General features: G+C 51.7%; 1 protein-coding gene across 1 annotated transcript; it reads right to left on the bottom strand.

Moving 5' to 3' along the window:
- Positions 1–466: 466 nt before the first annotated feature.
- On the bottom strand, positions 467–9847 carry CKAP4 (cytoskeleton associated protein 4). Its single transcript, XM_065887490.1, has 2 exons — positions 9398–9847; positions 467–2961 (listed from the first exon to the last, which is right to left on the bottom strand). Exons 1-2 carry the CDS (start codon positions 9845–9847, stop codon positions 1627–1629), a joined length of 1785 nt encoding a protein of 594 aa, XP_065743562.1. The 3' UTR covers positions 467–1626.
- Positions 9848–13280: the final 3433 nt, after the last annotated feature.

The following is a 13280-nucleotide window of genomic DNA, read 5'->3' as shown; positions in this document are numbered from 1 at the left end:
ATGGCAACCTGGCAGGTAAAGGAAACATGCCCAGGTTTACACGGGGGCCAAAGGTCACCAAGATAGTCCAAGACAGTTGTCCTTAAACCTGGCTGTGCATTAGAATCAGCAAGGGAGCCTTTAAAATGCTAGTGCCAGCCCTCTGTACACCCACTGAATCTGAATCCATGGGGATGGGCCCCAGGCATTTCTAAAAGCTCCTGTAAGATTCTAACAGGTAGCCAGGGTTGAGACCCTCTGCTATAGCTAAGAGTTGGAGTCAAGCAATGACCTATAAACAAACCTGCTAATAATCAATCAAAACTATGCCCCCAGGCCTAAGAGGGAGTCCATCTTGGTTTTAGAATTGGAAAAAAATAGTCTTAAAATTGAAAACTTACCCATCTTTCTAATCCTGAATACTGCATGTTAATAACATACATCGTTCAAAGTTACTGAAGTCTCAGAAAGCAGCCACTCTGGAAAAGTCATAACAAAGCTCAAGTGTTTATTAAGAATTAAAAATACTGTAAATAAGCCGCACAGTTCATTCCACAGTAAACGAAACCTTTTTTTTCCTTTTTCTTTTCCTTTTTTTTTTCTTTTTTCTTTTTTAAAAGGGCAAGACAGCCATTAAAGAACAGTACAGCTCAAAGGAGAAGGGAAACAGCAAACAGCTACAGAAAATGCACGTGTTCCTCACTGATGGATGGGGTCTGCTGACAGCAAACCTCTTCAGGGACATCGTGGTAAAATAAAGATGTGGCCTCCATTCCCCAGGGAGGCAGCCCATGCCTTTATGAGCAGCTCTCATAATACATTTCTTTAAAGAATCCAAGGATTTCCCTTTTCAGGGATTCTAAACCCTTATTCTAAACACATTATTTGGGGACCCTACCAAGAGGCGACATAGGTCGGCCACAGGGGACTCTGGGGGGGCTGTGCCTTCACATTCTGAACCGTCTGGATTCTTTTGCATAGTCATCTTTGAGATGGAGAAATGGTTCAGGAATGGAAAAGACACGTACCCCACAGACCACCAAGCAGCTGATTCTTTTCAACTAAAGATGGAGGGGCTTGTCCCCCTCCCAACTCAGAGCTGCCATTTATGAACTGTAACCAGTTTAAAGTGGAAGACAAGAAGTGAGTGACATCTCATGAAAACCTTGGCCAAAAGTACTAAAAAAAAAAAAAAAAAAGTGAAATGAATTTTCCTTAAAGACAATTAGAAAAAAAAATACCTCCTCCCCCCACTTTTTTTGTTACTTGAAATCCTCCAGCCAGGCAGGGTTTTTGAGGTTAATCTGCTTCCGTTTATCCTCGGTTGCAGCCACTATACGGTTCTTCCCTGACACTAGGGAGAAACGTCCCTTCTAGAAGGCACCTCTGATGCACAGGGGCTGGGCCTTCGGGAAACCCACCCAGAGCAGGAGCAGAAGCAGAAGGCCTGCGCAACCGATAGCGCGTGGTAACCATCGTAAATAAATTAAACGGGCACAAAAACACAGAAAGCCCCAGTGATCCCGGTGGTGTGGCCGGCTCTTCGGGAGGGACCAGGCCCTGGGGGGAGGGGCGCGGGAGCGGAAAACACATTTTTTGGTCGTGAGAAACTGGACTCGCCATCCGCGCCCTGCACACGCAATCCATTTAGACTTTCTCGTGAATCTTTTCCACTTTCACAAACAACCTATCCAGGTCATTCCTCAGGTCCTCTAGCAAACTTTTGGCTGACTCCAAGTTGTTCTCGTTGGTCTCAATCTTCACTGAGTACGCGACCAAACTGTCCACGGCAGTCCTGAGCATTTTCAAGTCCGACTCCACCTGGCCCACGGAGGCTCTGAGGTTGTCCAGAGAGGAGAGTCTGTCCAGCAGGTCCTGGGGGGGCGCGGCGGCGGCGGCGTCGCGGCTGAGCAGTGTGCGGACCTGCTCCTGCACCTTCTGCAGCGCCTCCACGGCGCCGGGAAGCTCGGCCATGCGACGCTTCAGTTCGTCCATGTCTCCGACCAGGGAGAGCTGGGCCTCACCGAGGCCGCGCACCCTGCCCGCCAGGCCGCCGGCTTCGGCGTCAACGTCTGCGTCGGGGGCGGGGCCCAGGCTGGCCACGCGCTCCTGCAGGTGCACCAGGTGCTGCGCCTGCTCCTCGCTCTGCGAGCGCAGCGCCTCCAGCGTCTCGCGGTGGTGCTCCCAGGCCGCCCGCGCCGCCTGCACCCCATCTTCCACGCTCTGCAGCCGCGAGTCCAAGTCCTGGCTCTCCTTCTGAAGCGTTTCGAAGGCCTCGGAGGGTCTGAAGACCCCGTCTTCTTCTGGCCTGAGGGCTGCGGCCTTCAGCTGGCCGAGCTCCTCCTCGAGTCTCCGGATCTCCTCGGGGAGGTGGGCGGCCGACTCCTCCGCCCGGAGGACCTTCTCCATGAGCGCCTGCAGGGTGTGGTGCTCCGAATCGGCCGCCTCCTTGAACCTCTGCTGCTCCTGTTTGAGGCTCACCAGCTCTTTGACCTCCGTGTAGACATCAGACTCCATGGTCTGGACTGTGCTTCTCAGGGCCTCAATGTCCTTCTCTTTGGACTTAACCGAGGTTTGTATTTCCTTCACCGCTTCCCTCAAGGCTTTCAAATCCTGCTTGTATCCCTCTGAGTCTTCCAGAGAGGTGACCTTGGCCTTCACGTCGTTTATTTCCTTCTGGCTCCTCTTCTGGACCTCGGTAAAGATGGCAATGTTGTCGTTGATGGACTTGGTGAGCTCGGTCAGCCTTTCCTCCACCGTGTTCTCCAGGGACGTGAAGTCCCGCTCCCGGGCGTCCCTGACCACGTGGATCCCATCCGAGAGGTCTTTGAGGATCTCATTCTGGAGTTTTTGCAGAACTTCACTGATGCGGTTGATCTCGCTCTCCCCTTGCTTCACGGCTTTCTCTGTGAGATCTTGTTTATGTTGGGAGCTTCTCACGAAGGACTCAAAAGTCCCGAACGTGGCTTGCAGAGACTGCACCTGTAACCAAAATCCGGATGTTAACCACGGAGAAGAGCTGATGGGTTTTATGCAATTCAGCTGTATTTCTTTTCGTTTGCCCAGCTTACAGGTCCCTCCTCTTCCAGAATAGTACCATAATTTTTCCTTTAGGGAACCATCCTTGCACATAGCCCATGTGGTTTGGGGGACCAACCCCAAGGCCAGCTCCAAGTGCTCCAGGCCTGACCAATCAATGCTTTCTGTCCACCCACTTCCCACCCGCTCCTGGAACCATAGTGATTAGCCCGTGGATGGGCATGTGGCCTAAACCAGACCAACAAATCGATTCCAAAACTTCTCTTAAAACTATTGGGAAGGGAAACCTCTTTCTACTGGAATTGCTACCTATAGGATGAGAGAAGCCTGGAACCGCTCAGACCAGCACATGACCAACGCCTGCCTACAAATCCAGCCAGCACAGAGGGAAGCAGAACTAAGAGATGGCAAGGTCAAGTTCTGAAGACACAATTTAAATCTCTGGATACAGCCATACTGAAGGAACCTACTCTGGAACTTTTTTGTTTGAGCCAATAAATTCTTTCCCTTCCTCCATCTCTGTTTATGCCAGTTTAAGCTGAATTTTTAGCTCTTGCAACTGAAAGAGTCTCAAGTTTTTGTAGAAACAAAGCTGAGGCACATGGGAGACACTGGGCAGGGAGGCAAGAGACAAGGTTCAGGTCTCTGCTCACCGCCTATAGCTGTGTGGCCCCGAACAAATCACTGTCCTCACCTGAAAATGTGACCAGTGGACCGGTGACCCTTAGCATTGTCTGGCTTTGTGAACACACTATGATCCTATTTGCCACTACACCTTCATTCTAAATAAATTCTACCCTAAACAGGGTCTGACCGGGAAGCCACCCCCGGGAGCAGGTTTAATGCACTGAGAGGCTGAGTATGATTGATTAACGGTCTGGGCTTCATCCTGATGTGGCACATGGTACCACCTAAAATGCTTTCTTGTCAAAAAAAAAGAGAGAGAAGAAAAAAAGAATCCAAATCTGTCAAGTTTCTAGCTCTCACCACCAATTCACAGAAAACATACAAGAGTGAAACATGCCATGAGGATACAGTCAAATCCACAATGTAGAAAATTCTGCAGGACAAATAATCAGGATCTTCAACAAATAAATGGCATATTTAAAGGAGGAAATATAAGAAACTGTTACAGATTAAAAGAAACTTAAGAGATTTCTCAATTAAATGTAATGTGTGGACTTATATGGATCCTGCTTCAAACAAACCAACTGTAAAAGAGACATATTTTTGAGAAAGTCAGGGAATCTGATTTTGGACTGGGTATCAGGTGATAATCAAGAATTACTGTTAACTTTGTTAGGTGTAATATACTGTGTTTTGCCAAAAGAAACAAGCAAAGGAGAGGGAAAGGAAAGAACAGAAAGGAACTCTTTATTTGTTAGAAATAAATCCCAGAATACTTTGGGTCAACTAATGTGTCAGTCAAAATTAAAATTAGATCACTATCCACGGGGTCTGCCAGGGCAACAAGGGCCCTTCAGAGGGTCTAGAATTGAACTGACAATATTTTCTGAAGCCCTGCACCCACTTGTGCCCACTGAATCTTCCAGGGAAGGACAGGCCAGCTTCTCTGCCCATGCTCACGCCGTTCAGCAGACCTGGGCCATTTCCCAATACTGAGAGCATCAGAGCATCTGAGAACAAGACAACCAGGTGTGCACCCAACACGGTGGTGGAACAGAGTGCTTCAGACCCATACTGCTCCACCTCCAGCCCAAAAAGAGCACAACAAAATGGGAGGAGGAAGGGCTGGTGAGGGGATGAAATTAAAATAGCAAAAAATTGATAATGATTGAAAATAGTGTTCCTTATATTGATCTCTTCTTTTGTTTATGCTTGAACATTTCCATGATGGACAGCTAAAAAAATAAAATAGCATGGGTTCTGGAACCAGACTGCCCATGTTCAAATCCTAGCTTGGACACTTCCTATCTGTGTGATCTCGGGCAAGTTATTTAGCATATCTGTGCCTTGGTTTCCTAACCCACAGGATGAAAACAAAGATAGTACTGTACCTAAGTCATAGGCTTGTCCAGTGAGGATTAAGTGAGCTTAATCCACTTTACGTATTAATATGTAAAGTGCTTAAATTGTGCCTAACACATAATGTTCAATAAACAGTAACTGTTACCTTCGTTATCATTTAATCTTTCTTCTGGAGTAGCTCAGAAGTCTGGAGATTCCTAGCCCACCCTTGGCCCAATGCCAAAGGGCAAATGCTATAGGTATGTGAACAGGACCCCGGGCTCTAGTTCCAGCACCAGCTCTGTGAGCACAAGTCACACTCATATTCCAAGTCCCGAGCTCCTCATCTATTAACAAATAGGTTTCTAAAGTCCTTTCTGGCTTCCACCGGTCTGTGATTTTAAGATAGATTAGAATAAGATTCTCAAGGACTCCAGAATACTAGACGATTTCCCTGCTTAACCAAATATAACCTAGAGCTCAACTCTGAAATTAGGTTATTCAATCACAGAACCTGCCTGTTCTGAGCACAGCATTCAGAACAAAGGTTTGAACAGGTAGGCACCCTACCTGCAACATGGCAGGCGTTCATCACTGTTTTCTGAATGAATCAAAGAATGAACTCATTTACAGAGAAAGGCCTGACGAAGACGGAGCTGGTCCATTTCCCCCGACCCCTGACTGTCACTCCTAACCTGGGCTGGCTCTTTACAAATGGCTAGGAAGGGGACTAGATCTGAAATTATGGATGAAACCAAACAAATCAACCCGTGACACTGAAAAGAGCACAAAAAGTGTCTCCCTATGATGGTGTGAGCTGCTCACCTTCACATGCAAAGACCTCATTATAATCAATATGCAGGGGACTTCCCTGGTGGCACAGTGTATAAGACTCCACGCTCCCAATGCAGGGGGCCCAGGTTCGATCCCTGGCCAGGGAACTAGATCCCACATGCAGGCCACAACTAAGGAGCCGGCAAGCCGCAACTAAGGCACCCACGAGCCACAACACCCAGTGCAACCAAATAAATATTAAAAAAAAAATAATTATCAATATGCAGTGGATACATGTTTCCCCGACATATGGGGGATACCCACTAAGTAGTGGACAAGATGCCAGAGCAAAGTAACGCTAAGACAGGTTCCCTGTCATCAAGGAGCTCACAGCAGGGGGTAGGAGACGAGACCAGTGGTGGCTCACATTCAACAGGACACTTGATGTACACCAATGATTATGCAGAGCACTTCAGAGGCATCATCCCAATCCACCCTTATGATAATAATCTCATGAGTTCGTAGCTCCTATTAATCCCCATTTTACAAAGCAGAAGCCTGGGAAGTGGTAGAGCTGAGCATCAAAATCCAAGAATGTCTGACTTTAGAACCTGTGCTCTTAGCCTCCAGTGATACGCTCAGGCAGAAGCATGTCCAAAGTGCACTGAGTGCCTGGAGGAGATGCTGCCTCAGCCTCAAGCCTTGACTCCTAGCCCAGACTCAAGATGAGAAAACAAAGAAATACGACCAGAGAACTCACTCGTCCACAAATAGCTTTTAGTCTCATTAAACTGTCCCCACCAGGCCTAAGCCTACTCCTATACTCTATGCCACCCTGGATCTGCCAGAGCAACCCAGGCCCTTCAGAGGGCCTAGAGCTGAACTACCAACATTTTCTGAAGCCCTGCACCCACGTGTGCCTGCTGAATCTTCAGGATAAGAACAGACCAGCCTCTTGGCCCATTCAGCAGACCTGGGCCGTGTCCCAATACCGAGAGCATCTGAGAACAAGAGAGACCAGGTGGGCACCCAGAAGGGCAGTGGAGTAGCACGTTTCAGAGTCACACTGCTGACTCCAGCCCCATCTCCACCGCTGAGGGTCTGCACATCCCTGAATGAGTAACGCAACCACTCCAGGCTCAACTGGCCCATCTAAGAAATGGTGCTAACGCCTCAGAGGGTAGCTGGGAATGCCTGGCCCACAGTGAAGACTAATTATGAACAAAATAATACAGTAAGAATATGTCCCTGGGAAGAAGCAAGCCCCAGCCCCCAACGAACCTCACAGAGAGGGCTGTGAGAGGCTCAAACTTAGGTTGTCAGAGGGCCCATCCATCACTACTCACTCCTCAATGCAGAATAACATTTCCTGGCCACCCCGGAGGTGCAGAGGGAAGTGGCCACACACTGTGGAAGATCCTGTGTGCCAAATGCCCCCGTTCTGGGTATGTTCTGAGTTCCCAGTCAATGAAGTAAGCATTAATTGAACACCTACTAGGTAGCAGGCAAGGCATGGGAAAGACAGCATAATGAACAAGCGACTAGTTAAGAGTGTTCTAGGAGTTCACTGCAGTTTGAGTCCTAGCCCTGCCACTTGCTAGGTGTGTAACCACACAGAGTTCCTTAGCCTCCTTGTAGCTCACTTTCCTCATCTGTGAAAGGGGGATCATAACAGTCCGTACCTGTTGGGCTTGTGACAGTCAAAAGAGATGAGTGCACAGTAAATATGAGGCATTAATTATTAGCTTGATTACGCCACTAAATTAAAAGAAAGGTCATGATTTCAATGGTTTACAGCCAGGTGGACTCTTAAAAATCTGGACAGAGCCCTCCCCTTAACGTGGACATGGGAAAACTGAGTCCCCAAAAGGAAAGGAATCTGTACAAAGCTGTGATGGAGGAGGGGTGGGAACCTGAAAGGAGAATAAGGGAGGGGCAGGGAGGAAGCAGAGAGAATAAAGTTCAATTTCTTCCACCTCAGTTCAAGACCTCCACCATCTTGGCCTCGACCTCCCCCTCCCCCTCACAGCTTCCTACATGTTCCTCTGCTACAGGCAGGGTAGCCACATGCTGTCCCCCAAACAAACCTGTCTGTTCTTCACTCCTTCTCTCAACAGTTATCCATTACCATCTAGATCTAGACTGGCACTACCCTGGCCACCAGGATACGGGCCTGGGCAAACTCCACGCTCTCTCTCTTCTGAACTCGCACAGCAGTTACCCTCAACTGAAACCTACCTGTGCGCTGCTTCACAAATAGGATTTGTCTTCTGCACCTTCGCACCCTCCACAGGGCCTACGAGGAGCCATATGACCATCAGACTTCACCAAATATTATGATTGATTGGTAAGGGGGTGGATCGAAGAGAGGAAACTCAGAGGCTAGTGATTATACTCCAGCAGTATGTCTACTTTTTAAGAATGATTTGACATTCAGGATAGGCAAAGCAGCACTGCCTACTTAATTCCCTTCGAAAAAGTCACCTCCCTTGGCCTGCAGCATGGAGATGACTCACTCCAGTCGCTCTGCCAGTCTTAAGAGGAAATTCCTAGTCCTGCATATTCCACACAAGTCGATAGAAACTTGGCAGGGCAGGCAGCATGCTGGGAAAAGAAGGCAGCAGTTCCGGGCTCAGAAGTGGTGGCGGGATTTTTTGTTTCGATCATGCAACCAACTTTCATTGAGCAATGACATTAGGGGAGGACGCAGGAATGAGGCTGAGGGAGCTGCACTTGGTGTAGGAAAAAAACAGAAAGGGTGGAACCTAAGCAACTTCATGTGGAAAGGGAAGTCCATCCATACCTGAAATAGGCCCCTGTGGACCCTGCACTCTGCAGTGGCCTAGACACTGTCATGAAGTCTGCCATTCAAGAGCTGGGGTCTTTATCAATTCACTTAATCTCTAAACCTCAATTTTCTGGTCTGGAAAATGGAGTCAAAACTGCCAGTCCTCCCTCCCAGGGCTGCTATGAGAATTAGATAATAAGTGAGTAAGCCCTCTGAACACCATATAAATGTGGTATTATTCACCAGTATGACCTAGTATTTTTGGCCTTTCCTTTCCTCTAAAGCTGAAATATGCTACTTCCACGGCCCACATAGGTACACTGGTCCAATAAAGGACAAGGAGCCTAAAGAGATGAGCTATTTCATTAGAACTACACAAATGAGCAAGACTACTAGCTTTTCTTTCCCCGGGCTCCAGGTCTATTAAAATCTGGCTCAGATGTCTCCCACTGGGAGAGCAGAGGTGCGGCCTTGCCCCAGGCTTCCAGGGATGCGCTGGCTTCCCTTCCAACCTCCCCTTCAGACAACTCTGCCCATTCAGCGATTCCTAATCCAAAAAGAATGGGCTTCCCAGAGCCTGCCGGCTTCCTTACAGGTCACCGCTAATGTCCTGTGACAGGCTCTTGGCCCACCCTCCCGGGCCGGCCAGACCATCCTCGAAGCGGTCCATCCCTTGGGGCCGATTCCTCCGCGGCCATTAACAAAGAGGGTCTGGGGACTGCTTCGGAACTAGGGGGCCGGGGCGGGGGTACCCCGGGCCGCTGGCGGGCCTAGGCCGGCGAGGGGCCCGGCCGTGGGTGCGTGGGCAAGACGCCGGGCGCACGGCGTTTCGGGGGCCGGGGTACCCACCTTCTGCTCGACGCCCTGCAAGCCCTGACCCAGCTCCTCCCTCTGCCGGGAGAAGTCCTGGTGGCTTCGCTGGACCTGCTGGACCTCCTCCAGGACGTTGTGGACACACCAGCCCGAGAAGGCGGCCGCCGCCACCAGGGCGAGGTAGAAGAGAAAGTTGAGCACCCGGCCGAGCCTGCGCGAGCAGGACGCGGAGGACGAGGCGGCGGCGGCGGCAGCGGCGGAGGACTTGCCGCCGCGGTGGCCGCCCTTGCCGTGCGCTTGGTTCTGCGGATGCTGCGGCGGGTGCTGCTGCGGGTGCGGCGCGGGCGGCGGCGGCGGGTGCTGCTGCGGCGCCGGCGGCGGCTTCTTCGCCACGTCATCCGCGCCGCCCGACGGGTGGGCGCCCTTCTCCGAGGGACTCGCGGCGCCGTGGCCGCCCTTGGAGCCCCTTTGTTTGGCCGAGGGCATGGCGGGCGCGGCGGCGAGTGAAGCCGCGGGCTGCGAGGCGAGCGAGCGGGGCGCGCGGCCCAGGAAACTTCCTCGGGTTCCCCCGGGGCTGGGCGAGCGGCACGCGGGCGCTGCTGGCGTCGGAGCGGCAGGGAGAGAGCGAGCGAGCGGGCGGGCAAGGAAGGAGGCCGGGCGAGCGAGGAAGGAGGAGGGGGCCTGCCTCCGCCGCCGCGGCGCCGACCCCGCCTCCCGGGAAGGGAGGCCGGCAGAGCAGAGCCGGGAGCGCCTGCCACGCACGCTGGGGCCGGCGGGCGGCCCCTCCCCCTGCCGCCACGACCCCAAAGAGGGAGGGCCGAGCGCGGGGCGGCTCCGCAGGGTCTAGGGGGCTGGACCAAGTCGGGGGGAGGGGACGGTCGAGGGAAAGGTGGCGGCCCAGCGGGGTCTACGGGAGCCGGGGTGGGATGGGGGTGGCCGAAGGGAGCGGGACGGCTCAGCAGGGTCCGGGGGTCGGGGGTTGGGGGTTCGGCGGAGGGGAGGGTGGTGGCCGAGCGGGGTCTACTGGGGCCCGGGGGGGCGGGTGGGGCGAGGATGGTGTCCCAGCAGGGTCACCGGAGGTCGGGGCAGGCGGCTGAGGTGGGAGGGGGCAGGAGGCAGCCGAGGTGGGGAGCGACCGGGCTGGGTCAACGGAGGCGGGAACCGGCGCCGAGTGGCCGAAGGGAGTGGGCGGAGGGCTGGGTCGACTGGGACCGGGACTGGCGACTGAGCTGAGGCCACGGGGGCCCCGGGGATAGGCGGCCGAGATGGGGGTGGCCAGGCGGGTCGGAGAGCGGAGAGCCGGGGAAGACCCGGTGCAGTGGGCCACGTGGGAGCTCCGCTCCTTTATGGACCTGTGCGGAAAGAGGAAATGAAGGGGGGCGCCCCAGGAGCCCTGCCCCTGGGAGTGGGAGCAAAGGGGCGGGAACACACCCCCCCATTCCTTTCTGCTGGGAGTTGGGGAAATCCCCACCCCCCTCCCCCCATCCTACCCTCCAAGCCTCCGCTGGTTGGACCTTGTCCCTTTCCTGGGGTTTGAAGGCGGAGGCAGAAAGGGCTTTCTGAAAACTAGTTGGCTCCAGGGGCATGTTTAAGGGAAGTTACCAAAGATTCTCGGACTGCGTGAAGACTGTTGAAGAGAAGACTTGAGCGGCCCACTTAGCCCAGCCAGTCCGCCGTCGACGCTGTTGACTTCTTTCTGAAGGCCTTTCAGCTCAATTTTCTCTTTGGGGGCCCACGCTCTGGCGTCAGCCCCTGCCACGGACAGGCTCTGGGCTGCTCGCTGGGAAACCAGCAGCCTCTGCAATGAGAGGGAAGCAGATCAGGGTCACCCCTACTTTGGAAGAAGGAAATATAATAATGCCAGGCTCTGTGCTTAGCAACTTACATATATATTCTCCAGGCCTCACTGATAGCTTCTAAGGTAGGAATTATTTTACCCACTTTATAGGAAGGAAACTGAGGCTGAGCCCCGCCCCAACTGATTGGCTCAAGGTCTCACACACCGTGATTTGAACCTTGGTCTGCTCCTTTCAGAGCCTGTGCCCTTTAATGGGCCCCAGAGAAATTAAGCAATTTGCCCACTCTCAATAAGGCTAGTTAGTGCTGTGGCAGGGACAGAGCTCCACTCTACAAGCTACTTTACCCCTGAACCTGGTGTCTGTGTGTGCTTGTGCATTAGGAACCCTGTTTCTTCTGCCTGGAAACTTCTCCCAATTCCTTCTTTTTAAAAACATATTCCCGGGGTTCCCTGGTGGCACAGTGGTTAAGAATCCACCTGCCAATGCAGGGGACACGGGTTCGAGCCCTGGTCCGGGAAGATCCCACATGCCAAGGAGCTACTAAGCCCATGCGCCACAACTACTGAGCCTGCGCTCTAGGGCCTGTGCTCCGCAACAAGAGAAGCCACCACAATGAGAAACCCACTCGCCTCAACGAGAGAAAGCCCACTCGCAGTAACGAAGACCCACTGCAGTCAAAGTATAAATAAATAATTTTTTTTAAAAAAAGACGCATTTAAAAATCATGAATAAATGAACACATGTGCCTGCCCTCAAGGGGCCTGCATTACATTTGGAGAAATGTGTGAAAACATTTCAAAGACTAAATCGTGTAGTTGAGAATATAAATGTAAAGGGAACTTGGAAAGCAAACCACTGGGCAGCATGTGGGGAAGTCTTCTGAGGCGGAAAGTTCTTGAGCAAAGCCTTGAAGAATGGATTTGCATAGGAGGAGCAGGGGAGATGTTTCTGTGGGGGAAATGGGGTGAGCCCAGGACACCTGTCTGACACAAAGGGTGTGAGCTGCGATTAGGAAAGAGAGAGTTGAGCTGGGTGGAGTGGGTCCAGATTGCAGAGGTTCACAGAAGCCAGCCAGCCAGGCGGAAGAGTCGCTATTCGTGTGGGAGGCCAGAGTAGATTATAGCAGGTTCTGGACTAGAAATATAATCATTTGCCCCAGACAGAGAGGAATGTTCCCACTCCTGCTAAATACCAGGATCTCTTGTAGAAAATGCCTAGCTCTGGGCCTACAGCTCTGACCTAGGAGGGGGGAAAGGAGATGGCAGAGGAAATCAGAAAACTAACTCATCCATGAAGCTGCTAGAAGAACCTTGTTTAAAAACTTCAGCTAGGGCTTCCCTGGTGGTGCAGTGGTTGAGAATCCACCTGCCAGTGCGGGGGACACGGGTTCGAGCCCTGGTCCCGGAAGATCCCACATGCCACAGAGCAAGTAAGCCCATGCACCACAAGTACTGAGCCTGCATTCTAGAGCCTGTGAGCCACAACTACTGAAGCCCACGAGCCTGGAGCCCGTGCTCCACAGTAAGAGAAGCCACTGTAATGAGAAGCCCGCGCACCGCAACGAAGAGTAGACCCCCACCCCACCGCAACTAGAGAAAGCCTGTGCACAGCAACAAAGACCCAGTGCAGCCAAAAATAAATAAATAAAAAAATTTAAAAAAAAAACAATTTCAGCTGAATTCAGATTGTGTTTCAAAATCTCTAGTGCAAAAAAAGTAACCATCCTCCTTCAAGCAGTCATCCATGTTAGGGCAGAGGTAGTGATAACTTGCAAAGCGGCTTTGGGGTCCCAGACAAGCTCTGGCCTGGGAAGCAGTTGCCCTGCTTTTTAGCCTTAGTCTGCCACCAAACTAACTCTGTGACCTTGAGAAGTGTACTTAACCTCCTCTCTGGATTTCAAGGTCACCACTTCTGTATCTCTAAAGGCCTTTCTTATTATTAATCTATTTCTTAGAGAAAATAGTCATCTGATTATTATGAGAAATAATTAAATTTTTAAAAGTTGATTCAGAACATAGGCCAGATATAAGAATGACAGGTTTCTCAACTTTCTGCCTCTACTGAGCCCTGGAAGAATGAAGGGAGGGGAGAACGCACTGTGACTATCATTAGTGTTTCCC

The sequence above is a fragment of the Phocoena phocoena genome, chromosome 11 (genome assembly GCF_963924675.1).
Source record: "Phocoena phocoena chromosome 11, mPhoPho1.1, whole genome shotgun sequence".
Taxonomy (NCBI): domain Eukaryota; kingdom Metazoa; phylum Chordata; class Mammalia; order Artiodactyla; family Phocoenidae; genus Phocoena; species Phocoena phocoena.
The sequence above is the reverse complement of the archived record's forward strand: the minus strand, read 5'-3'. Positions and strand labels throughout refer to the sequence as shown.

What these genes read in the sequence shown, in the direction of transcription:
- CKAP4 (XM_065887490.1), bottom strand. Translation starts at nt 9,847, where the DNA reads ATGCCCTCGGCCAAACAAAGGGGCTCCAAGGGCGGCCACGGCGCCGCG. An exon ending in TGCAGGGCGTCGAGCAGAAG is followed by an intron (nt 2,962 to 9,397) that starts GTGGGTACCCCG and finishes TTTTGGTTACAG; the next exon opens with GTGCAGTCTCTGCAAGCCAC.